Source organism: Epinephelus moara, chromosome 19 (genome assembly GCF_006386435.1).
Source record: "Epinephelus moara isolate mb chromosome 19, YSFRI_EMoa_1.0, whole genome shotgun sequence".
In the NCBI taxonomy this organism is placed as follows: Eukaryota; Metazoa; Chordata; class Actinopteri; order Perciformes; family Serranidae; genus Epinephelus; species Epinephelus moara.
In genome coordinates this window covers 40,522,710-40,550,437 of record NC_065524.1, presented here as the reverse complement: position 1 = coordinate 40,550,437, position 27,728 = coordinate 40,522,710, and the positions used below count along the sequence as shown (strand labels likewise).

At 43.6% G+C, this 27,728-nt stretch overlaps 1 protein-coding gene across 1 annotated transcript in view; it reads right to left on the bottom strand.

Moving 5' to 3' along the window:
- Positions 1-270: 270 nt before the first annotated feature.
- Positions 271-27,728, bottom strand: part of LOC126407010 (contactin-associated protein-like 4) — a 104,323-nt gene continuing 76,865 nt past the window's right edge. The window contains exons 14-24 of the mRNA XM_050071653.1: positions 27,111-27,273; positions 26,741-26,868; positions 26,324-26,494; positions 24,173-24,391; positions 20,790-21,029; positions 18,701-18,934; positions 12,465-12,598; positions 11,880-11,967; positions 9,516-9,731; positions 5,858-5,929; positions 271-704 (exon numbers count right to left, since the gene is read on the bottom strand). Of these exons, the coding sequence (XP_049927610.1) occupies positions 508-704; positions 5,858-5,929; positions 9,516-9,731; positions 11,880-11,967; positions 12,465-12,598; positions 18,701-18,934; positions 20,790-21,029; positions 24,173-24,391; positions 26,324-26,494; positions 26,741-26,868; positions 27,111-27,273 (1,862 nt within the window). The 3' untranslated portion in view covers positions 271-507. The remainder of the gene's footprint in view (positions 705-5,857; positions 5,930-9,515; positions 9,732-11,879; positions 11,968-12,464; positions 12,599-18,700; positions 18,935-20,789; positions 21,030-24,172; positions 24,392-26,323; positions 26,495-26,740; positions 26,869-27,110; positions 27,274-27,728) is intronic.

Sequence of the window (27,728 nt, the reverse complement as noted above, 5' to 3'; positions counted from 1 at the left end):
TGCAGAAAAATAAATACAAAACACTGGAAATTCACTGACCTGGGCTCAGTCACTCACAGCAGCAAACGTTCATCATCCGTGTCGGAAAATCACCTCAAAGCTGTTTTAACTGTCGCACCAACAGCTCCGTGAAAAATACATACAACCATCTCAAAGAGTTCAGCAGGACAGAGGAAGGACAGACTGATATAAAGTCATCTTTAAGATTTATGTCATTAAATATTTACATGTCTACTGACAGTACTGACATGTTATAAACTCAACACTTTGTTCTTGTGTGTGTATGTACAGTCTTTACAAAAATACAACCACAGAAGCAAAACCAGCACAAGAGAAGACCAAACACGAGTGTGTGTTTCTGTGTGTGTCTTCTTCTTGCGCCTCTGCTCGGGCTCAGTCTGTGGTGTAAAGCACTGAGGCTTGACAAGGCATCTCCGTCTCTGTCCGTCCGTCTGTCCATCTGATCAGCTCCAGCGCTGCCGGGTCAGCAGCAGGTCGAAACTCCACCTAAATAAAATATTCCTTCTGGCTCTCGCTCGGGCCATTCTGTGAGCTGGCGTGGCCTCTGAGCGCCAGCTCCGGGCTGTCTTCAGCCTTTACTGTCTTTACTTCCTGGCTCTGACACGTCCCTTTCCTCCTGTACAGGACTCGGGCCATTACAGCCAGTGCAGACACGGTCACAAAGATCACCACTGCAATCACACCTGTAAAGCAGAGGAGGAGGTGAAAGTTACAGAGGGTCAGAGGACAGAAGGCGGTCTTTCTTTACTCATATTTTACACCTGGTAGACGTTTCTCTTTTAAAAGGCTTAGTTCAGAATTTATGAAGTGGGGTTGTACTCCGATATGCTAATCCACATATATAGTTAGTGCATCACCCACAGTCAGCGGTAATTTCATTGATGAAATGAAAAGTACGATGAAATTTTTTGCCAGCGACCTGTTTTCCATAACGAAAACAAGACAATAACGAGCTAAAAAAAAATGATCTTGATAATAAAATCTGTTTCACTTTCATTGCTGAGACATGACGAAAATGTTAGTGGTGGATTATCGGACCTCGAAAGCTGAGAACAGCCATGCTTGTAATGATCTTCTAGCTGGTAAACTCCAGTAAATAGTCTGCACCAGGATGTTTGGGTTGGTGTGAGCTGTGAGCTGTAATTCAGCAGTAAATAATCAGCCGTGTGTCTGACTGTGGATGGTGGAGCTGCTGAATGGATTTGTGGAGTTTGTTAGTTGCAGCGGTGGCTGTTAGCAGCTAGCTCCGCTCGCAGCCTTCACAGCTTCACCCCGCAGGACTCCACTCAGTCCGGACTGGAGAAGGTTTGTGGGTTGATGGTGTTTGACAGGCAGGTAGGAGGCTCAGTTATCTGTGAGTGTAGCTGTGCTGTAAGTAAACAGTCTGAACTCAGATCAGTTTTCTCTGACAGAGATGAAAGTTTAGTTTGAATCACCAACTCTGTGAGAGGACACCAGTTTAAACCTCCAGACTAACACATTGCACATGAAGAAACAAGTTATGTTTCTGCTTCTTAACAGTCACATGGATAAGTCAGAGTTTACAGTGAGTACTTGGCTAACTTGACAGTCTCAGTCATGACTGTTATTCCTTATCATTTATTCCTTAGTCTCTATAATGATTAAAATGTTTTGATCATGCAGGTAGCAGAATATAATCGGACGCTCTTCGACTTTATAAACCTTGTTTTCATATGGGACAGAGTAGAACTGAGCCTGGCGATGAAACCTCACATTGGGGAATAAAACTCCCACCTAAAGCAGCTGGTCAGCAGCCCAACAGGCAGCGAGACAAACGTTGGATTGATTCCACTCCGTCACTAGCGGTGCAGTTGGCTCATTTTCAGTGCTCGGAGTATAAAGTCATTTGTACTCTAATTAATTGTGGTTTCACACTGTTTCAGGGCTTTCATTCAGACTGCTACACAGCATGCAAATTTTAAACAGGACCTATTCTGCTCATTTTCAGATTCATACGTCTTCTACATGTTTTAATGTTTAAAATACACTTTGTTTTCCAAATCCTGTCTGTGCTGGAACGACTGTACTCCTGTAAATATGCCCCTATTATTTTCAATGTACACCCCCACACCGGCAGTGGCATGATGCACATCAGTGCTCCTGTACGCGCCACTCTGCAGCACTTCAAGTCACTGTCCTATTTCCAGTCTCACTGCCCCCGGAATTAAATGCACGTTTCCCACTTGCTCTGCTTGTACATACCAGCTCCCATAGCAGCTCGACTCCTTTCCTCACCACTGATGTATAGTGAGAACTCTGTAGCTGTTGCCGCGTGTGTGTGTGAGAGTGTGTGTGTGTGTGAGTGTGTGTGTGAGTCACAGCTCTGGAGATCGGCTCTTCAGGTGAGACATCAAGTTTAATTAGTGGCTGTCCACACATGACTTTAAGCTAACACAGGGGGTGGATGTACAGATCTTTCAGTAAAAGTAGTAATAACTTTGTCTGGTCGTCTTTTGTTGAGGTGCAGCACGATGCGTCCTGTGTGTGCATGGGGCTGCACTTAACACGCGGCGATTTGTGTTTTAAGTTTAAATTTTAAACATTATTTTGCTGTCGGGTCTTCTGCACTGAGGTGTAACAAACCTGGCAGGAGCACAAGTATAAAACATTTTTCATATTTAACTACACTGCTCAAAAAAACTAAAGGGAACACATAATCATCACAGTGTAACTCAACCTGTCCAGTTAGGAAACAATACTGATTGTGAATCAATTTCACCTGCTGTTGTGTAAACTGGACAGACAACAGGTGGAAAGGAGAGGCAATTACCAAGACAACCCTATAGGAATGGTTTTGCTGGTGGTGGCAACAGACCATTTCCCTCTCTGGTTGATTCTTGGCTAGTTTTGCATTTTTCCAGTGCCCTCACCACTTGTGGTATCATGAGGCGGTATCTGCAGCGCACAGAAGTTGCTCAGGTAGTGCAGACGACACTCAGATCTATGTCTCACTGACAGCAGGTGAATATGGACCAGTGGATTCACTCTGTCACTGCATCCAACAGGTCAGTGTGTGGATGCAAAACAACTTTCTCCAGCTAAATTCAGACAAGACTGAAGTCATCGTATTTGGTCCACAGAAACAAAGAGAAAGTGTCAGCAGTCACCTCCAGTCTCTCTCTCTAAAACCTACAAATCAGGTTAGAAATCTCGGGGTAATAATGGACTCAGACTTGAACTTTAACAGCCACATCAAATCAATAACATCAGCAGCTTTTTACCATCTAAAAAACATTGCCAAAATCAAAGGTATAGTGTCTAAACCTGACTTGGAGAGACTTATCCATGCATTTGTCTCTAGTAGGTTAGACTACTGTAACGGCCTGCTCACTGGCCTCTCCAAACGGGCCGTAAGACAGCTGCAGTACATCCAGAATGCTGCTGCTCGGGTCCTGACCAGAACCAGGAAGTACGAGCACATTAGTCCTGTGCTCAGGTCTCTACACTGGCTTCCTGTGGCTCAGAGAATAGACTTTAAAGCAGCTCTGCTTGTGTACAAGTCTCTCCACGGCCTAGCACCAAAGTACATCTCTGACATGTTAGTGCCATATGAACCATCTCGGACTCTGAGGACCTCAGGGACCGGCCTCCTGCTGGTGCCCAGAGTCAGGACTAAACATGGGGAATCAGGATTCCAGTTTTATGCAGCTAAAATCTGGAACAGTCTTTCTGAAGATGTGAGACAGGCCTCTACTCTGACAATGTTCAAATCTAGGCTCAAAACAGCTCTTTTTTCACTGGCATATGACTGAAAGGATCTTATCTGCACTCTTCTCTTTTAAAGTTCATTTTATAATGATTATTTATGTTTTTATTTTGTTTTGTGATTTTAATGCATTTTCTTGTTCTGTAAAGCACTTTGAATTACTTTGTGTACGAATTGTGCTCTACAAATAAACTTGCCTTGCCTTGCCTAGTGCAGCTACTCCAGGATGGCACATCCATACACGCAGTAGCCAGAGCTGCCCTGACTGCCGTTAGGTAGCGGGACGAGATCCTCAGACCCATTGTTAGACCATATGCTGGCGCAGAGGGCCCTGGGTTCCTCCTGGTGCAGAGGGCCCTGGGTTCCTCCTGGTGCAGGACAATGCCTGGCCTCATGTGTCCAGAGTGTGTCAGCAGTTCCTGAATGACGAAGGCATTGATGCTGGCCCGCCCGTTCCCCTGACCTAAATCCAATCGAGCACCTTTGGGACATCATGTATCGTAGCATCCACCACATCGCACCGCAGACTGTCCAGGAGCTGAGTGATGCCCTGATCCAGGTCTGGGAGGAGATCCCCCAGGAGACCATCCATCGTCTCATCAGGAACATGCAGACGTTATAGGATATGTATACAGGCAGGAGGGGGCCACACACACTACTGAGCCACATTATGAGTTGTCCTGAGGAAATTCAGAGGTTGGATCAGCCTGTGATCTGATTTTTCCACTTTGATTTTGGGTATGATTCTGAATCTTGTCCCAAATGAGTTAATGATTTTGGTTTCCCTGGATTGTTCTTACATTATTTTCTCAACGAATTACACTATGTAATCAGTCAAGATTTTCATGTGGAATATTTCAGTGTTCCCTTCATTTCTTTGAGCAGTATATATACTGACAGTAGAACATGAGACAGATATTCTGGGACAAAACAAACATGTTCCTCTGGCTCCTCCTGTTTTAGGAAGCCAGCTAAGAAAGGGTTAAATTGAGCCAGAGCTGGCCTTGGTTTTGAATCTTTCCAGGTCCCATTACTCCCTCTGAAAAGCTGCACCAATGTTTACTCTTTTCTGGCTGCATTCACCTCAAATCCGATATTGCAGCAATTTGCCGCAATGACCCCACCACCGACCTGGTACAAACATGCGTTTTGGGTGATCCAGTCACAAATGGACAGCGCTAAATACATGTGTAACAACCACCAAGACATATTGTGATGCAATCACTGAGACTACTTGTTTAGATTGTCTTGGATACTGCACATTTAACTGCATATCTGCTGTCGTGTAAACACTAATGTGTCCCAGTGTGTCCCTGACAAGGACTACGTCCACGCTGATCTCAAAAAAATTTCGTATGTTTTTCTATGCAAAGCGATGCACCCTAAATCATACATATCCCATATATTTTGAAAGGCTACGATCACATGACCAATGTACTGATGTCAGCAAACACGGAAGCAGTCCCGAGTGCTTGCAAGGAGGCAGGTTGGGGTGGTGGATGGGTCAGAAAAATAACAGACTTTCACCTGGGACTTTCCCCAGGAGTCACGTGTTTGGATCCGTGTGAACTTGTCATTTTAAGGTACGACCTCGCCATGTTTCTGTTCTTAAACCTACATTAATTATGTAACTGTATGTTAAGGACTTAACATTATTTGGCGATGGATGGATGGATGGATGGATGGATGGATGGATGGATGGATTGGGTGTGAATGCAGCCTGTCTCAGACTCTTTCTTTTTCGTTGTCAGTCTCCTTTTGTTTCCTTGTCTTTGCCATATAAGCTGTTTGCGCCGCATCATGTGCACAAGCAGTGATTGACAGCTGCGTTAGAGACTCCTCCTGGCTCTGATTGGTTGCTTTTGTTCAGGCGCAGTGGATTCTTGCAGGAAGAGGAACCAGAGTGTTTCACAGATTATCTGTCTGGTGTACCACTGTCAGGATACAGTGATCGTTTCAGCAAATATGAGCAGGATTTTTTTTTTTTCTTTATAGAAGTTACAGACTGACTCTTAAACATCATTTCATCCCTGCTTGCTTTGCAGACAGTTTCAGTTTGATGATTGAGGATAATGACAGTGACAGTGAAAAGCATTGCTGCTACAGTACCTCCAATTAGAGCTGAGTCACTCCTGATGGCATTCACCAGAGGCTGACCTGTTCCCACTGATCCAGACTGGCCTGCAGCACAGAGAGACACAGGAGAAAGAGATGGGAGAGAAAAGAGAGGACACATGCAGAGGAAGGATCGCGGGGGAATAAAAAGAGTGATGAGGAGGAAAAAGAAAAAATGAAGGTGAGCAGATGAAAGAAAAAACAGGAGTAGTGCGGAGGTTATTTGTGACACGAAAAACAGAAATGAAGGAAGGTGCTGCAGAGAGACGCTCAACAGAGACAACAGGAATCATATACAGTCCTTCCATCAGTGTGAGCAGATAATGGAAAGCACAGCACACCTCCACACGGCTCTCTGGGTGACTGACCACAGGGGAAACATACAGCAAAGGAAACTCTTCCCTGGTCTGAATTAATTGCATCATCTAGTGACCATTAACCCAGTGTCATTACATTAACAGACACTCACAGGCCCCATTGTAAAGTTTGAGAGGTAGCACCCACACAGAAATCTGAACGGTACCCAAACAGTGCCGCCTACGATAACCTCGATAGTGTTCATTAATTTGAGCCCCCTGAGAAAGTGGGTGCTCTAACTGTTGGCGTATAGATTCAGTATGGAGCTGTGGTGTCTGTGAGGTCAGCCACAGGTTTTTAAAGAAACATTACCGAGCCTGGAGTTTGGCTTTGCTTCTTGGTGTCCGCTATCATCTCACTTAATAAAGCAGAAAATCTGCACCCGCCACAGCTGAGAGAGACCTCAGTACAGGAAACACTCCTCCAAACACACCCCAGTCTGTATATCTGACATTATTGTCTGCAAAGGATAACTTTCAGAGTGATTTCCTGTCTTCAAAGGAACTATTCTGTTCTCTCATTCATTCATTCATACACTATGAAAATCAATGTGCAGAGAGTTGAAACTCGCCTGAGCACGGGCATATTTGTTTGAGTGTAGAAGAACGCAGCCGCCTCTCATAGATCTGAGAGTCGTCAGTGGGAAAGTGAACGCTGCATTCATGATAATATTGAAAAATCATAGCTGATGGCCCAAACATGCAGGACCAGCACTATAGTGCCTCTGACGAAGTGATCACAAAAAGTGCATTATAAGACCTGCATTGGCTTTTAAGAGAATGCTGAGTCAAGCTAACAGGCTGAGTTTGAGATGCCCTAAACCAAGGGTCGCCACACTTTTTGGATTGAGGGCCACAGACGAAGAAAATTAAGGAGTCGAAAGCAAAATAACAGTAAATCCAGTTTTCAACCAGATACACGGCTAGAAAATCAGTGTGTCTAGACCAGAACCTCCACTAAATTTCTATCAAAACTACTCTGCAGCACTACAGTTTATTGGTGTGGACACATAAGAAAAAGTGTATCTGTCTTTAATCAATTACTGTAAGTGAAGTAGCAATATATAGTGTTCAAATGCAGAAGTGCACTGGCCATGCAGGCTAGTAGTGCTGCAAGAAGAAAGCGACATTGCGTTATTTACACATACAGTGCAATTTATTAAAAATATGATGAAGTCATATTCTAGTCTTTTTTTTTAAATTACTGTGGGCCATTTAAAAACAGGCAGCATCATCATCATCCTCACTGTGACCTCGTCACATGTCCACGTTTGGTCATGGACTTTCCACGTCCACATATGACGTCCAAGGTACCCTGGGTGTGTTGGTTGTTGACGTTCTGGGACGCAGTGTCAACTTCAGCCTGTTACATGCATTGTCTGTTTTCAAAATACACTTCTGTTTTCGCAGGAAATGTACAGTTTGATACAGTCTCTTTCAAAATAAAAGCACTACATCGGTGCAACACTGCTAATTGATGTGTTTTCCTTCAACAACAAACACATGTACTTTCGTAACTTTCGTTATTGTCCCGCCACGTTTCCCCCTGATGCCGCCCAGCCTTTGAATGATAACAACAACTGGCCGCGGATCATGTTGTATCATCTTGCGTGCGAGACCAGCGAAAGCACGTGAACACACATGAAGGTGGTGCCCATGTCTCACAGTCTCACACAAGCGCGCACACGTGAGCGCGGTGCCCAGAGAGGCAGTCAGAGCTACAGGCTACAATGAGGCTAAAAACAGAGTTCAAATGAGGTTTTTCCAAACAACTTTTTATGTCGGGGCTTCAGGACACTTGGATCACTACGGACGAGCAGTATGGAGATATTTTGTGGTTTCAATTATGTGTTTTTGGACGTTTGAATCTGGGGCACCGTCAGCCTCCATTAGGTGGAGTTGTGTTGCTACCTCCTCTCCCCTTGGATCTCCGCAAGTGTTGTGAGGACTCTAAAACTTCACCTGAGCCTCCCTCGGCATATGGGTGAGTAGATAATGGCTGAATCTTCATTTTTGGGTGCACTATCCCTTTAAAGGATGCCTTTTTCTGTCACTGTCTGATGCTGCAAGTCACTGCCCAAGCGCTGGATTTCGATTACTTCAGAGTGAGATCAGGTTGTTTGTTGGCATTCAGTGGTGTATTCAGACAAAAATGTGTCAAAACAGGACTTTCACCCAGGAGACTGGTGTTTGTTCTCTGATGGAAAATCATCTGATTTATCTATTTATTTCATTTATTATTATTATTATTATTATTATTAGTATTATTATTATTATTATTATTACTTTTCAGTTGAAGCTTGGTTAAGTTTAGGAAAAGATCATGAGTGGGGTTAAAAACATGCTTTCACAGTGTTGACCACTCAGACTTTTGCTGCAAAGGGTTTTGTGGTAGAAATCCCTTAAGACTAACTTCTCCATGTGCCTTTAAGACATGGTAGGGTTTGTATTCTATTCAGAAAATAAAGAAAAAACAATCCAGTCAAAAGAAATAATGTTGGCATTGTGCGATTCTGCAAACCACGGCTACGTTAATTTGTTTGTTGTTATCTGGCAGATACACAACACTGTAGTTAGTGTGGCTAGGTTTAGGCACAAAATCAACTTGGTTATGGTTAGGAAAGATCATGTTTTGGCTTAAAATATGTGGTGCTGGGGGCAAAATCCCAGCTTGAAAAGCAGCAATGTCTCAGTAAGAAACAATGGGTTTTCATGACAACATTCCCAGTGAAAAAACACAGCACTGGGTCGCTAAAAAACACCCTCGTTTGGAGGTTAAAAAGTTTCTGGAAATACAGCAGTGATTTGCTAAAAACCAAGTGGTTTTGTTGTGTTGACGACGGTGGCCTGTGTGGCCAATAAATACATTCTGAATTATTTTCAATGCTTTTGCTATATTTAACAGATTCATTCTGCCCCGCCTTATTTAAATGTCATCATTGTCTTCTACAGTCGTTTTCTCGCTTGAACTACGCTACACTGCCTCCACTATCTCTGGTGGTTCTGCTCTGTTTTGTCCATACCTGTAAGCTTTCAGAAAATGTGCACAAATTAGGATGATGTGAACTCAGATTACAGACAGAAGGCTCTGTCCGTCTCCTTATCTAACGTTGAGCATAAATCAGCCCTGATTCCTCTTCTGCTGATTTTGGCAGCTTCAGGAAAATTCCTGCTGCGCTGCAGGCTCACCCTGATTTGCATGTAGCCGAGGAAAGCAGAGCAGTTGCTATCAGATTTGTGATCTGGCCAATGAAGATGCAAATATGTGGTTAAAAACTGGTGTCATGGATAGTGACCTGATAGGTGATGTGTGGTCTCTGCTGCGTAGGGATTGGCTGAAGTGGAGCCACAGTGTGACTGGACCAGTGGGCCGGTAACGACGACAGGGCTGGTGTCCGGGTGGAGCAGAGCAGCTTTCAGAGGACTGATGGAGTTGAAGAGGACAGCGGAGAGACAGCCTGTGAAACCCAGAGAGAGGAGCCGAGACAGCTCTGGATCCAACTCACCAGAGTCTGCACAGACAAAGACAGAGAGGCACGCAGTCAGGTTTGTTAGGTTGAAATATCTGTGGATTTTCAATAGAGACACAATCACATGGACTTTACCTCAATGTAACATTATGTACTAAAACCCTCACCCACATATCACTGGATGAATATGCTGATAAAGACAAGCATTTTGTTTTTATATTGTGTCAACAGTGTTAGAGTTGCACCTCCAGTCAGTCTTCAAACATCTGATCAGAGCAGCCTGATGTGTGTTTTTTGTCCAGAACAATTATACTGCAGTGTCTTCGTCTAAAGAAGATTTAATATGGATGAAGTCACTAAGTCACTGCCATCATTGAGCGGTCTGTAACCTCCCAAGTGAACATTCCCAAATGTGTGATGGTTTTAATACATCGAGCAGTAAGAGCTCTGTCTGTAGAGTCTGAAAACTTGAGCTTTAAATTGAGCTGGCAGACTGCGCAGCAGGGGAGGTATCGGTACATTTTGGATGCATCCTTGACCAACAGCTTGTCTGGTAACATAATGAGCGCTGTCCTAAAAACTGCAGTATTTGGCACAAGTGTTGTATTCTGTGGCGTAAAACATACAGGACAATGTTGCGAAAATACCTATGTTCTGTATGACATCCTGGAGTAGCTGCTGAGTGGTCGCTTCGCTTTGTTTTTTTGTCTGTAAAATATTGTGATATGGCCACGCTGAACCTGAAGAGCCCTGACGCCACATTTCCCCCGGCACAGCACAACTGGACTTGCTCTTTTTTGGTTTCCATAAGCCAGAGTGGTGGATAGCACCTGCAACTTTTTGGGTAAAAACTCTATCAATATTCCAAGTGAGCTGAGCTGATTCGGAAGGTGGACTTAAAACACTGCTGACTGGTCGGAGAGAATTGTGACGAGAATCTGACACAGGACATCCTGCACAAACTCCCATGTTTTTAAATAGCCAAGCTACCGTCAACAGAGACGACAACTTAAGAGAGTGTTAAAGCTCTGATTCTCTGCTTGAGCCTGACCAGAGCCACTGGGTTTGGGCTGGACTGTAACTACTCATTATTATCCAGAGCTTGAACTGTGTCATGTTCTCACCAATATACCTCTTGTTTGATTTGTTTGTTTTCTTTTTTTATTAAACTGGCAGTTCTCATTTAAACAGCAGGAGTGTTCATACACTGATTTTGGGGGCTGTGAGAAAGGGATGGAAAACGAGAGTAAGAGAGAGGGGTGGAGGGCTGCCAGGCAACTTGGTTGGCAGTGTTTGCTTCTGCAGCCCCGGCAGTGGGAAAGATGCGTGCAATGTGCAGTGAAGAGCAGTAATCGTCATCTGTGCACCACATCGCCGTGGACCACCACGCACAGATGCGACGTGGGGTGCAGCCCACTCTGTCGAACCTGTCGCACATGAGACAACATACTATTGGTTTGGATAAGAAAAGGGGAAGCGTCAGCCTTTAGCTTGTAAAAAATGTTTTATATTTAAATCTAAAATACAATATTTTATTAGTAGAAATTTGGTTTCTAATCAGGCTCAGGCCCAGAACATGTGGGGTGGGACCTGATGTGTTTGGGCTCAATCAGAGCTCTATAGTACGGCGTACACTAACCCTTACACTATGTACAATAAGACATACATGATGTCCGCAACTAACCATTTCTTTTCAGCCGATCATTTTCCTGCTGTTTCCTTTAGTTGCTGAGAATCATATAAGTCACAGATATTATGACCTCTCTGTCTGGTTTATGTCTGCTTTTGTCACAAACCAGGAAAAATCACTCCTTCTAAAGAGTCAAGGGTTTCGTTTAGTTATTCTCTTAATAAAAAGAGAAACATCCTGTTTTATTACTTGTCTTAACAGGTGAACTTTTAAAGGTCTCTTCACCTCTGTCACGTCTAAGCCACCGTCTATTAAACTGTGCTGATGTGAGTAATATCCTGTCTCTGTGATGAGAGTGCCCGGCATTTATGTTTTATTTCTCTGTTTGTTCTTCCCTCTGCTTCATCGTCTAGACAGCAGCTGTTTTGTGGATCTGACCATCATGATGAAAGTTTCCAATACCTCAGTGTCTGATGAGGCAGAACATTTGTGAGATAGTCTGTCTGAGTGCTCTGCAGCCTGAAAGGCCTCGTCTGGGTTTTTGTAGCCGTCTCACTTACCGTGCACTCTGCCGAGAACCAGCGACCTGACGGCATTGAATTCTACATCAGATGTCAGGTTGAAGTCCTCCTTGGTGTTCCGGTCAATCTGTGTGGAAATAAAAGGTTTCAATACAAAAAACTCTTGAACATAAATTCTTTAGCTGATTACACAGCTGAAACTTTCCATGATATCGCCATGAAAATGCTTTAATTTCTGATTTTCCTCATGACGTCACAACTTGTTACGTGTTTATATGAGCCCGATGAAGCAACCATACAATAAAAAGAGAAATTTGGGACATTGTGCCTCCAGAACCTGAGATGAGAACTGCCAACTCAGCTGAGCCTTTTTAGGCAGGAGGCTCTTGTGCCCGAAGCTGGCAGAGGAAGTCTTGAAGGTAAAAGCACTTTGAGAGGCGAATCGAGCTGCTAAGTGAATATTTGTGTCGACCGTTTCAGTGCAGCTCAGCCTTTATTATCTGTGAGTGAGTCCTGCAGCTCGTCCTTCTTGTAGCTTCTCCCGCTGGTCGCTGAAGTCAACTGACAGTGAGGCTGCTGGGAACACCAGGGAGGAATGATTCAGTGTGTGTCTGTGTGTGTTACCTGCACAGAGACAGTGTCAGACAGCCTGCTGATGGTGACAGCGTGTAGCTGTCCGTTGGCGAGGTTCCTCACTTTGCTCCTCAGGATGTCTGCATCTTTGTTGCCGTCCAATCTGTATCTCACCTCCAACATGTCTGCACGCACAAAGCAACAGATCAGTCACAAGAGGCTGAAAGAGACGGGACCAAGGAACGAATTAAAACGAGAATTACCGCCCTGTGGCTGTACGCCTCCACACACCAGTCCAGTGTCTCTGACAGTCTCCATCCATGTCAGTGAAAACATGGATGCTTCACACACAGAAGATCTATACAATCAGCACAGTTTCAAGATTAGAGTCACCAATTCAGTATCTGACCAAATGTCTCCCCTTCTGTTCCTGAGATATGACGTTAAAACATGATGATGTCACAGTCAAGCTGACCTTTGACCTTTTGACCTTCATTATTTTATCCTTTTAGACATTTGGGAAATTTTGTTGAGCCAAGTTCAGACTAAAGAGTCACAACGCGATGAAACCGTTTTAGACCGTTCTGATTTGTATCATGGTCTTAATGCCGAAGAGCTTTTAAGTGTTTTTAATTTTACATGCACTGATATCCTGGACTCTGTTGCCCCTTTCAGATTTAAGCGCTCTAAANGAGTTGTCGACTAGAGATGATGCGCCGTCTCATCGTGGTCACTGTTTGTGAACCGGCAGGTTTTTACAATGTTACAGAACAGAGCGTTGACAGTAGTTGCCTGTTTCAAACTCATCTCGTCCTGAATCTTTGGTCTGATCTGGGCTTTATAATTAGTATATGAATTATTGAGTCATGGCCAAAAACGTATTTTCTGCGGTCACAGTGCCCTCGACCACAAAATTATAATCAGTTTATTCTTCAGTTCAAGTGAACATTTGTGCCAAATCTGAAGAAATTGCCTCGAGGCATTCTTGAGACTCACAAGATCTATCCGTCACAAGAATGTGACGGATGGATATACGTACCTACACTACCTGCATTAGAAGAACAATAAATGGACTGTAAAAATGAGATGTTTTTCTTATCTTGGTCACAGTGCTCTCAACCACTCCCTAATTTCCTTTCACCTAAGAGATGAACAAAAATTAGACAACATCACTGAATCATTAAATCAGAACAAATCATGGATACAAACAAGAAAAAGAGAAAATGTGTTTGTATATTGTTTCTTGCATGAGGCCCAATCTTCCTATCATAAATGATAAAGAACACATAAATTAAATGAAGTTCTTCTTTGGCTTTATATAGTATTTGTCTCATATAGCAGTATTATTAACAAATGATGGGACAACGATGGAAATAAGTCCTGGAGTTTTTCGTTCCATCCCTGACAAATGCAGACATATTTTTTTGTTTTAAATTCTATGTATCGCTTGTGTCAATAAATCAAATCAAATGAATGAAATTTTAATTCTTTATTTTTAAAATCACTTACAATACTGAATATGTTAACACAAAAAACAAACAACTAAAAATCCATCCAGTTACAAAAAACAAGCCACTAAAACTTTTATAAAAATGTTTTTTATGCTAAATTTGTCCTCGTCTACTTTCACAGAAATTCATTTCAGAGAGTATTACTCTGTATTGATGGAGGTCTGGATGTTCTGGGGCAACAGCAGCTCAATAATAAACAGAGTCAAGTTAATTTACTGTTTTCATGCCTTTTAAGATGGACAGTTTTATCAAATTCACATGAATACCATGTAATGTCTGCAGGTTGTGCGGATGATCAAGAAAAGACTGGAGATCTCATGTTACTGGTGCACAATAGAGCATGTTGTCTCTGAGCATATCTTGGAAAATAACTGGAAGCATGTGACTGAGTTTCTGAGTTTTCAGGAGAGCAGAAGGCATAATGTGCAGTTTATAGTTCAGTCCTGTTAATTACTTCTAACACCTGACGTTGGCCTTTATGTGCCACACAGAGACAGAAGTGAGAGACAGTCTCAGTGTGTTCACGCTGTAATGGTCACGATTAACAAGTCACAGGAGGTGATTACAGAGCTGACAGACCCAGAGCGCACCGCTGACACAGATCGTCACAAAGCTCGTCTGTGGTGAAAAGTTGACAGCTGAAGTTTTCGCCTTTCAAAGGTTGTTACAGACGTCTTTGTTTTCCTACTGACGAACAGGAATAACATCTGATGATAATGTAGGAAAGTTTACTGATAACGACTGGCCAGTTCTCTAGGTCTGTCAAGTGCTCTCGAGTTACAGAGGCAACATGATTTAAAGGGCGATACGTATCGTGGCCGACATGGGCAAACACATTACAACAGCACAAAACATTTCCATTAGGAAAACACATGCTGCAGCTTCAGAAACGATATCAATTCAAAATGTGCAAAAATCCAAACAAGTATGAGACTGGAAAGAAGCTGCAAATGAAGAGATGTGCTGCAGAAAGATAAAACAAATACATGAACAGCAAACGTGGCAAATACAGAACTGATGCGAAGTCAGAAACACACAAATCGGTTATGTGTTCTTCAGTTCTCCAGACCTCTCCAGATCTGCAGAACACAAAACAAACATTAGACACAGAACCACCTCAATTTATAGGTTAGAAGTTTGTTTAACTGTTGCACTTCATAACAGTTTAAGCATACTGTCCATATAATGTCATGACCAGAGTCTCTCATATTAATCTACATGTGCTCAATGGTGCAGCTCTGCAGAAACAAGATGGCATTATTTACTCCCAAAGAAAGAAAGATGAACTTGATGAAGGGAAATGTGTGTATAAAGAAACAATAGTTAACAATACTGAGCACAGTGTTAGTTCAGGCAGGACACGATGTCAAGCTCAGGTCACATCCCAGCTACATCAGCTGATCTCAAACAGCCCAGTCAACTGATGGATCAGCTGATTGATGGAAGGGAGTCAGCTGATAGATCACATGATTCCTTTCTCATTCAGGGCACCCTATTTAAACTGCTCTGGCCTGCCTACTGTTGCTGCTTCCTCTGCAAGCCTCTGGCCTGCCTACTGTTGCTGCTTCCTCTGCAAGCTTTGCAACCTGCCTCCACCCCAGCTCCTCCTTTTCATGTTGTGTCTGACTTATCAATGTCATTTCTGTTTGTCACTGATGCTGCTCTGTTCTGTTACCGGGGGGTCTTTGCTGCTGCTCTCCCTGCCTTAGGCTTTCCTTGTAGGTGCATGGAAGGGCAGGGAGGTGTGCTCTGTCTGCCTTAGGTTTTCCACGTAGGCCAGAGGAAAGGCAGAGAGACCACAGAACAGAGTCATGTTTTCTTTGATTAAAGTGTTCCTGACTTAAATTTACATTTACACATTGCTCACTTTCATGAATGAGACCCAAGGTACATACTGTATATTGCATGTTAGCAAGTTATGGGACATTACTATTTCTTTCTTTTGCCTAGAAATATATTTTAATCTAAGGTGAACAGGAAGAGTGCTAAAAAAAAAAAAAGCACCTGCAAAAACTCGTCTTTTTCCGACCTGCGTTCACAGATGACAAGAAAAAAGTTACGAAGACAAAACTATTTTTATTCACCTGACAAAACTTTTTTCACCTTTTTTCTTAAGGAAGATTATCTTGGCCTGTTAAGTCATAACACAGGAGATACAACAATTTAATTATACCCATCTACCCGTTGGAGTTTGTTGGTATGCCCGGTCAGGAGCGATTCGAAATGTACACACATTTTCGAGCCCAGGAGGAAATTGAAAAATCCGGTTTAATGCATAGAAATGAGTGAATGCATTGAATTTGAGCCACTTGCTAAAGAACAACCTCCATCCCTCCATTTTAATACCAGAAACAATAAAATAACAGTTTTATTATATCCATTCATTTCAGTGCTTTGTTTGTCTTTTCAATAACACAGAATGATTTTCTTTCAGCTCTGTAATCTTGTAATGTCAGACGAGCTGCAGCACAACAACAATGTCACTTAAACTAAAGAATAAAAGCGACAAGTAGTTCAAAACTTTCCGAGACCTCAAACATCAAGAACTTCTCACGGAGGATGATGGTCTTTAAAAAAGTTTATCACCAAGAGAAATCTCAGTTTTTCTTCGGTGTGAACGCAGCTTTCTGCCGACTGTCTGATCATCACATCGTCTCTAATGAACCGCTGCCCATCAGCTTCCTCCAGTCTGGCTCATTAAAGCAGCCTATTCACAGTCTGTTTACAGCTAATCTACCTTTATCAGCCGTCTTTGTCCCCTCCGATTCAAATGACCCCACTTGCCACTCGTCTGGCTTAACTCACAACAAGTTGATTAAACACTGAAGGGAATGGCGGCAAAGGAGAAACGAATGAAAGGACTAACAGCGAGAGAAGAGACCAGAGTGGGAGCAGACGAAGAGGAGTGAGGTGACGGGGCATTGGCTTTAGGAGAAGACGAGGGAGTTACGGCTGATTCAAACAGCCACAGTGAGTTGACTCTGAGCATACAGCATGTTATTCCACAGTTAAGAGGCTTTACATCATCTCTGTCTACATCACAACACAGCAACACTAACTCAGAGGAAATCTAAGTTTTCATCCATCAAAACTCTTTCATGTTAATTTAAAGGATCCACAGAGCCAACACCACATTATATTTTGGATAAGTGACAGCAGCATGCACCGTGAATACTGGGACAGTCAGGACAGCCAGTGAATCCAGAGAAGCAGAGAAGTTCATAAATAACAGGGAAGAAACAAAAGTCTCCTTCATGCAGTGAGGGGACAGAGGTTTAAGGGAAAGCTTCTGGTTTGAAGTGGGGTTGTATGAGATATAATCGGTTTATTATATACAGTAGATGGCAGTCAGTTTGGAGAAGCAGGCAGGCGTACCGACACAGATGCTAAGTCGTGTACTGCTGTGGACAGGAGCAGCAGCAAAATGTATTTTAGCCACCTAAGAAATCAATATCATTTTAAGAATAGACTATATTAAGAACATTTTCACCACTTTACCTTGCTGTCAGACGACCCTCTGTAACAGGGAAGTGAAGTTGTTATCATGCTCTCCTCATAGCCATCCATCAACAAAAAGGATAATTTTACCCTGCAGAGAACGGGAGCGGCCGATGCCTGGTCAGTGAGTTCGGCGTCAGACACAGATGAAAAAAGCAGTCCTTTTATGACACGTGGCCGGTTGCTGGTATTGTTGAATGGCGCCCGGTGGCATCAGGGGGAAACGTGGCGGGACAGCAATGACAGTAAAAGCAGCGAAAGTCCGAATAGGGCAGGTGGGAGGGGTGGTGGATCGATCCTACAACCACCAACTTCACCCGGGTGGCCTGTGTTCACTTTCTGTAAAGCGAAACCTTGTTCTGTTGTTGAGGGAAAAATCATCAATTCACATTGTCGTACTGATGTAGTGCTTTTATTTTGAAAGAGACTGTATCAAACTGTAGCTAATATGGCAAGGCTTAACTATACAAACCAATGAGCAGTGATAACTAACATGTCTTTGGGGTCATCAGGTGGGAACCTCCTTTCACCAGTGTTTCGTCTAAGGTACAAAGGTACCCTGGGTGTGTTGGTTGTTGACGTTCTGGGACGCCGTGTCAACTTCAGCCTGTTACATGCATTGTCTGTTTTCAAAATACACTTCTGTTTTCACAGGAAATGTACAGTTTGCATACAGACTCTTTCAAAATAAAAGCACTACGTCGTTTCAACACTACAGATGGATGTTTTTGTCCCTCAGCAACAAATGCACGTGGTTGAGTTCAGTAAAAAAGAACAAGGTTTGGCTTTACAATCGCATGGGAAGTGACCACCGGCTTCCTGGGTGAAAGTCAGTGGTTGTTGGACCCATTCAAAACCCGTCCCACCCACCCTATGCAGACTTTTGCCCCCTTAACTTACATTGCTGTCCTGAGGCATTTCCCCTTGACCTCTTCAGGCGCTGTTAATCAATGACAGGGACCAGCTGCATGCGGACATGAAAGGACGGTCGGTGTTTGGTGCCGGAAGTCGCTGACCAAGGGCCAGTTATGACGACTTCAGAGTCAGACAGGGTGACTTTTTAGCTTCTGTGTTTGTATTCCTGCCTGCTTCTCCAAACTGGGTGCATGTTGACCACTGTCCACTGCAGGTAGTGCACTGATTTGGGATAAGTGCCCTATGCAAACCCACTTCAAAAAATCACAACTATCCCTTTGACCTCATGATGACACGAAAGGCAAAGTCAAATGATGAGATACAACAAAGAGAAACAGGTACACAGAGGATGTGAGCACTCACCGTGCTTGTTGAGCAGCAGAGTCAGATACTCTCTGTGGTACGAGCCGACGTAGAGGAGCAGAGCCGGACTCTGGCTGGTCCTGAAGCTCAGGGAGACGTTCTCTGCTCTCAGGGTCATGTCAGAGTAGATGGAGGAGGGCAGGGCGCTGCTGCTCCTGTTCACCTGTTCACTCAGCGCCACCTCCTTGAAGGTGTAGCTGACGGATGTTCCCGACTTGAAGCTGGCTGAAACTTCTGCAGGGATGGAGATGATGTCAGAGAGTTCCGTTACAAAGCGGAATTATACCAGTTGTCTGTAAGGTTAACAGCTGTGTGTGCATTTTTGAATGTGGCCATATAAAGTTGAGTTGGACTGAAGTGAAACTTTAATTTACAGCTTTAGTTCGCTCTGCAGAGACCATATGATTTGTGTATACTGTATGCCTTCGCTCTGTATCTAAGTAATAATCTTGCAGGGGGACATAATCAGTGATTCATATGTACGACACCTCAGCAGCAGTGACAGCACGTAATTAGTGAGCTGGTGCTGCAGAAGACGCAGCTGACAGGTGAACAGAACAATGCAAAATTTGGCTGCTTATTATCACAGTCATGAATCATGGAGTTGTGATTTTGGGCGCAGGTATACCTTTGGAGCTCCAACAACAACACAGCTAGGCTTGTTAATCACTGAATAAAAATGAGGCCGTGTTACTGCGCTGACGTGATGACCCAATGTTCCTGGGTGTGCAGTCTTACAACAACTTGAGGGCAATAACATCTCCATCAGAACATTTTGTAGACAATAAACAAAAACATTTAATGTGAATCGATGATTAAAACATCTGCACACAGCTGTTGCTCTCCATTTTAGTGTCATTTACAAAGGCCTGTCATTGACTCTGTTGTTTTCTGCCTCAAACAGATGTCGGACAGATTCTTAAATACTGAGGATTTCAGAAAACTTTATTGCAGTTTATTATTCTTAGTTTTTGCATCAGTGTAGGAAAACATTTTGCAGAGACTAATATTTTATTAGCTACAATATAAATGAGAACGATTTTGAAACTTTCAGACGGACTAAAAATGCAAAAGAAAGAAATCCAAACAAGACGAATTTTCAGCCAAACAGACTTTAAAAATGCCTTCGTGATATGTCACGGTCAAGATGATTAACAGCTGCGTGTAAAAAGACAAAGTCAGACAATGTGACAATAAACAAAATAAAAAAAAAACATGTATCAGCGGAGTGTTTAAAAGATGGAGAGAAAATGTTGCTCATAGTTTAGCCTCCTGCTCTCTAGAGCCAAGGGGCTCAGGACACACAGGTAAGAGCTGCAGGAGGAGGGTGACTGAAATGAAACTTGCGCCCATGTGCTCATGTTTTTGGTGAATGGTGAACTGAATGCGTCAGTTTACAGCTAATTAACATGAGCATGAGGGACAGTTAACAAAGCTCTAAAACTGTTTCACAGCACCTGAGGATTCACAGCTCCCAGCGTGCTGCTGTTATGTCGGAGACCGTTTTCCTGTTTCTATGTTTCATGTTTACTTAAATATGAACCAAACTTCTTCATTAACGTAACCACAGAGTGGGGTGCTACGCTTTTTACAGCAGGGAAACACTGGTTGGTCGCGCTCCGAAGTCGTCGAAAACTAGCGCTTGGTCAGTGACTTCCTGCATCAGACACTGATGAAAAAGCCGTCCTTTCATGCCGGCATGATACGCGGCCGGTTGCTGTTATTGTTTAACGGTGCCTGGCAGCGTCAGGGGGAAACACTGTGGGACATCAACAATGTTAAGGGGGCGAAAGTCTGAGTAGGGTGGACGGCAGGGGTGGTGGGTGGGTCCAACAACCACAGACCTGTGTGTGTGATGACTTAACGTTACCACGTGTGTTTGTTGTTGAAGGAAATAAAAACGTCAATCCAAGGTGTTTGAAAGAGACTGTATGCAAACTGTATTTAAAATCACTGTTCTGATTCACGAAAACTCGGTTGGAAAATACCAAAGTCATCCTGTAAGAGTTCAAATACAGATACCTTGCGTTGAGTACAGCACACCATACCCAACATTTCCCACCAGAGATTGGTGACAAAGCCTACGTACCTCTGTCGCAGAAGGCTCCAGTGTAAGCAGATGAACCACAGTCACAGGAGAAGCTGTTGGGCCTTTCCATGCAGCGACCCTGGTTCTGGCAGAGTGAGCCGTAGCTGCTGCAGTGGCCTGGACACCCTGCCTGAACCCCGGGGGTGATCTTGGCTCTCTCCTCCAGGTCCAGGGAGACGCCATTCAGCTGCAGAGAGCGAATACAACCCCGGAAGCCCTTCTGCCTGGACGCAGTGCCTCCTGAAGACACACAGAGGACTGACTTCAGTGTGCATCCTGGCTGCTCTGTGTTGGATTATGCAAGAGTCTCCTCATACCATATAGAACTGAATGGAGAGCACACTGTATCATCTCTGTGATCAGACTGGAGAGTGACACTGACTGATATCTGATTTTATTAAAAACATACTCTGCACCTCCAGAAACAAAGATCTGTCACCAGCTTCACACTGAATGTTAAAAGTGATGAGCTGATGAAACACAGTGAAACACAAACTGGCAGGTGAAAAATTCAAAGAGCTGACTTTTCCCTGTCTGTCTGCCAGCTGAGCGCCATGCTGAGTGTTCATATCTGGAGAGCTGGCGAGCTGTCAATCTGTCTGAGTCTTCCTGTCCTGCCTGGCTGGCTGACTGTGACAGGAAAGTATTTTTCTCTTTTCTAGCGCAGAATTTAAACTCCAAAAGTTATTGTTTTCCGATGCCTCACATTATAACCTCCAACTGTCCTCAGAGTTCAGGCTTGGCTACTTTATAATTGTCTCAGAGTGCCAAACTGGCAACCTCAAGACTGTTATGATGAGATAAACAGCTTTCCAGGACTGCAGAGATGATGAGGTTCATATCAGGGCCTGCAGTTTCATCAGGAGCTGTCAGGAAAGGACTACCTTAACTAATGGACCGGGTTCAAACACTGTACCAAGGTGACTGCAAGGAAACTGACCACTACAAACAGCTTTTCACTGCATCCTCCTGAGGACATTTCTATCAATCTGGAAGGATTAAGATACCCAGTTTGAGGGGCACAATCCTGGCAGGAAACATAGCAACTTGTACTGTAGCTACAAAACACCCGCATTTTGTGCCCAAAAAGTTATTGGAAAAACAGCGATGGCCAAAAAAATAGCGACAGGTTGATAAAAAACATCTGTTTGATGCCTAAAAAGCTGCTGGAAAAACAGTGACCAGTCATAACAGAACACCCACTTTTGGACATAAATAGATGCTGGAAAAACATTGATGGGTTGCTATAAAACACTCATGTTTGGTGCCTAAAAAGTGGCTAATAAACAGTGACGAGTCACTAACAAACACCCACTTTTGGGCTGAAAAAGTTCCTCGAAAAAAGTGATAGGTTGCTATACAAGACCCGCATTTAGTGCTCAAAAAGCTGCGAGACAAACAGTGACTGGTTGCTATTAAACAGTGTGGAGCCAAAAAAGGCCAGTCAGTACAAACATCCACTTCTGGGCCCAAAAAAAAAATCACTGGAAAAACAGTGCCCTGTCCCTATAAAACACTATTTGGTGCCTAAAAAGCTGCTAGGAAAACAGTGATGGGTTACTACAAAACGCCCACATTTAGTGCTTAAAAAGCTGCAGGAAACACAGTGACTGGTTGCTACAAAACACCCATTTTTTGGGCCTAAAATGTCAGTGGAAAAACAGTGACTGGTTGCTACAAAACACCCGCATTTTGTGCCCAAAAAGTTATTGGAAAAACAGCGATGGGGCAATACATAACATGCACATTTGGAGGGGGGGGGGCTGCCAAAAAAATAGCGACAGGTTGATAAAAAACATCTGTTTGATGCCTAAAAAGCTGCTGGAAAAACAGTGACCAGTCATAACAGAACACCCACTTTTGGACATAAATAGATGCTGGAAAAACATTGATGGGTTGCTATAAAACACTCATGTTTGGTGCCTAAAAAGTGGCTAATAAACAGTGACGAGTCACTAACAAACACCCACTTTTGGGCTGAAAAAGTTCCTCGAAAAAAGTGATAGGTTGCTATACAAGACCCGCATTTAGTGCTCAAAAAGCTGCGAGACAAACAGTGACTGGTTGCTATTAAACAGTGTGGAGCCAAAAAAGGCCAGTCAGTACAAACATCCACTTCTGGGCCCAAAAAAAAAATCACTGGAAAAACAGTGCCCTGTCCCTATAAAACACTATTTGGTGCCTAAAAAGCTGCTAGGAAAACAGTGATGGGTTACTACAAAACGCCCACATTTAGTGCTTAAAAAGCTGCAGGAAACACAGTGACTGGTTGCTACAAAACACCCATTTTTTGGGCCTAAAATGTCAGTGGAAAAACAGTGACTGGTTGCTACAAAATACCCATTTTTGGGCCTAAAATGTCAGTGGAAAAACAGTGACTGGTTGCTACAAAATACCTGTTTTTGGGCCTAAAATGTCACTGGAAAAACAGTGACTGGTTGCTACAAAACACCCATTTTTGGGCCTAAAATGTCACTGGAAAAACAGTGACTGGTTGCTACAAAACACCCATTTTTGGGCCTAAAATGTCAGTGGAAAAACAGTGAAGGGTTGCTACAAAACGCTCACATTTAGTGCTTAAAAAATACCCATTTTTGGGCCTAAAATGTCAGTGGAAAAACAGTGACTGGTTGCTACAAAACACCCATTTTTGGGCCTAAAATGTCAGTGGAAAAACATGAAGGGTTGCTACAAAATGCTCACATTTAGTGCTTTAAAAAGCTGCAGGAAAAACAGTGACTGGTTGCTACAAAATACCATGATGGGTTGCCACGAAACAATCAAATTTGGGGGTGTTAAAAAGCCGCTGGAAAGGCAGCAATGACTTGTGAAATCACAGCTAACTTTGTTGGATATTCTACGTGACTTTAGAGATGTATGAAACATGCAACTGTAACATATTTTTGCAGAAACAATACCAACATTTTCTTCTGGTGACTGGGCTGTAAAGACTGATCCATTGATCTCTGACCTCTCAAATCTGTCAGTTTCAATAACCAGAAACATCACCACAGTATGTTCTGTGTACAGTATGAACAGGAAGCAGAGCTTTAGTGTGGAGTTTTGCTGAAGGCTTTTGTCTCTGTCACTATCTGCTTTCTTCAGGAGGCCGCCAGCTTCCCTGCGGTCAGTCAAAATGTACCGCACAAGTACACAGTTGTTTTTTGTGTGCTGTGTGGGTGAAAGAGACGATACAGAGTGAAAGACAGAAAATAAGAGGACAGCAGGGACGGAGAATAATGTAACAATTCAACACCAACACTCTGTGATAATGAGATATCGTGTGTTTCTCAGGCTGAAAAGGAGGAAAGGTTCATGGAAATGTGTCCAGAGCTTCCAAACAAAAATCATATGTATGGAAATAGAGACAGACAGACACACACCTATAAATAACTGGCTGTTCAGCTGCAGGTGGATGTGCCCATCAGCAGGAGCCTCCTGCGTGGCAGCAGGGAGCTCGTCGAGGCGAAGCGAAGCCTCTTTAACGTTCCGCTCGGCTCGAATGCGATGCCACCTGTTGTCGTTCAGCGGGAAGCCAGCCTTCACACGAACCTCCAACGGACCGTTTCCCACGTCAAAGGAGAAGAGGACCTCGGTGGAGGCTGAGTCAGGGAAGGGAGAAAATCGAAATTTACTGTCGTCATTGACAAAGCCTCCGTCGGAGCAGGTTATTCACCTGTTCCACCTGTAGGCAGCTCACATGAACAACCGTGTCGCCCTGTTTGCATGTCAGAAATTGTTACCACCAAAGCACATCGCCTTGTTTCAAACCCACTCAATCTCTGTGGTTTATTTATTGATTGCAGGACTATAAAGAGCCTTTCATCTCTTCAGACCCTCGTGTCGCTTTTGTTTGTCTCGTAATGCTTTTACCAAAAGAGCCGTCTCTCTCTGAAGCCCTGTTCCCTGTAACAGTTACACCATCTGTGGAGGGACACACTGACACTTCAGCCCTACTGGAACTTTGATTAAAGAAAAGTATATTCAGACTGAAGTCATGTATCGCCTAGCAGCTCATCATAGAGTTGTCTAAGCAACCAGTGCCATCTAAACTGCAGTAGATGTGACATACAGCACAAAAATTATGATTGATGCAGACCTCTCTGATTCAGTGTGTTTACCAACTGGAAGTTAACAAACTGCAGTCGCTGTCCCGCAGGAAGCTGACTTCTTAATTCTCATACATCCCGTTTCCTCCAGATTAGCTCTGGTTCTTTAACCGGTTCCATTTGGGACTCTTGAGCCCTTGGTGCTACCCAACCAACCAGCCTGCACTGAAGTCGTGAAATACCAGTGCTTGGTCAGTGAATTCCAGCATCAGAGATGAAAAAAGCCATTTAGCCTTTCATGTCGGCATGACACACGGGTGGTTGCCGTTACTGTTTAACGGTGCCCGGTGGCATCAGGGGGAAAAGCGGTGGGACATAAGTTAAGAGGGCAAAAGTCCAAGTAGGGCGGGCATGTGGGGTCGTGGATGGGTCCAACCACTGCGGACTTTTACCCAGGAGGCCGGTGTTCACTTCCTGTAAGATTGTAACTAAACCCTGTTCGTTTTTCCTAAATCCAATGATGTGTAAACTGTACATTTCCTGTGAAAACAGAAGTGTATTTTGAAAACAGACAATGCATGTAACAGGCTGAAGTTGACACGGCGTCCCAGAACGTCAACAACCAACACACCCAGGGTACCTTGGACGTCATATGTGGACGTGGAAAGTCCATGACCAAACGCAGACATGTGATGAGGTCACAGTGAGGTTAGGTTAGGTTCTTTAATGTCCCCATGGGGATAATTGTTTTGACACATCATCAGTCAGGTTGGTTTCAGGATGGGGTGAAATAGCTCCTTCTCCAAAGACTTGAGGTGCGATTAATATTAAGTGAACACGAGCAAACTTCAGAGCAAAGTAGCTCAGAGTTTTTTTCTTTATAAAAGAAAAATAAAATTGTTATTCCTGTTAATCATCTATTTATCCCCAAAGCATTTCAGTAATACAGTCAAGATGGGAGAAATGAGTGCATTGTGTGGATTTAAGTGTTGCTCCTAAAATTTTGCTCGGGTGGAGAAAGTTGTGTGGAGCGCTGCAGTGATGATAAAGAGTTCCCCGTCTACAATAGCAGATTAGTTTTCTTTGGAAACACATAAAATGAAACAGTTTATCAGGAGCTGTTGTCATAAAAGACAGCGACAGCAGCTCACACTGTGTGAACTACCATAAAGACATTTCAACACCAATGATACAGAGAACTATAAACTCTGGTGCTTATGAGGGAAATGTATCGCAGCCGACCAGAACAATGCCACCGCACTGATTTCCCACAGGAGGAAAAACAAACGGGCGTGTTGCTGGAAAAGTACAGATTTTTTTTTTTAGAGTTGAAGTTGTGAGGTGGAGCCTGAGGCAGCACCGTCACCTCCAGCTGAGTTCAACCCAGATGAAACTTTAACTCCCGGGATCATCCTCCCTGCTCAGGCCGCACTCACATCTGAGCGGAGTCTGGATTAGACATCTAACCGAAAAGGTTTTACTCACAGCTGAGTTCGATCCGAATGAAGTCTTTGATGCCCAAGTTTTCCAGGAAAACGCCAGAGGATGAGGTGGTCTTAAACAGGAAGGAGATGTCTGCGCTCAGCTCTCCGTGGAATGTGGGAAAGTGGAGGTACGATGTCTCCTTGTCAAAAAACGCAGCGTTCCAGACATTTTCTGCAAAGAAGCAAAACCTTTGATCTTTAATATGTCTGAAGTTACAACTGCAGAGCGCAGAGTCTCCTTACTGTTCTTTACCTTTTAAATGTCACTAATGTTTGGTCAGTGAGGTGTGACACACACACACACACACACACACACACACACACACACACACACACACACACACACACACACACACACACACACGTCATTTCAAAAACATGTCCAAGGTGACACTGAGCAGCTCTGGACTGGACTTACTGTCTCCATGACAACGGAGAGGTCCGACTCTGTAGGCACCTTCTGAACCTGGCCGCTGGACATCACCCAGCAGCAGAGATCTGACAGGAAGGCTCTCCTTATGGGTCAGCAGGCCTGAGTCATTGGCCCTGGAAGGAAGAAGAGAAAGACACTGAATTTAAAGAGCAAACCAAAGACTGGAGGGGACAACGAGGAACTTTCATCAGAGCAAAAGAAGACAAATAACAAAAAGAAGAGAAAACATGAGAAGATGGATTATCATTGTTATTATCATGTCACATGTCCTTTTGATTCAACAGCCAATAATTAAACAAGTACTTTTTTTTTACAGCAGCGACATCTAATCTTAATCTTGTTGGTATTACAGTACCATTCAGAGCGGTCAGCGTCACAGTTGCAGTAGTGTCTGTTGTCCACACAGTTCTCCTGCAGGCCGCAGGAACACTGCTGGCTGCCTGGAGGAGCTCCGCCCCAAAACGTCTGCACCTGTCCTTCACCTGGACCTCCCACCCACCAGCTGAGCGCAGGGCCGTCTGCAACACACAGATACGTTCATTTCTGTCACTCGTCCGGGCGCTGTGGAGGTTTTCTCTAACTTCAGCTGTAACTGCAACTTGACTCATGTCAACCTTTGCACTAATGCTTATACATTCATATATTTTTATTGCTATGGTACATTAAACAATAACAATGTGTTTCATACAGTTTGTGCAGCAGTTTGTGGTTCTGTTGAATTGTACTGAATTATAGTGGGAGGTGCTTCTCTTACCTGTTGCCTCCCCATTAATATCAGTGACGATAAGCTTAGTGAGCTAGGTGTAAAATATCACTAATCATCTTACTATATAATGACGAAACTCTGTGTGTGTGTGTGTGTGTTCCAGGTTTTTCTCCTCACTGACTTGGTCAATCCATGTGAAATTTGGCACAGTGGTAGAGGGTCATGGGAGGATGCCAATGAAGCAATATTACATCAATTGGCCAAAGG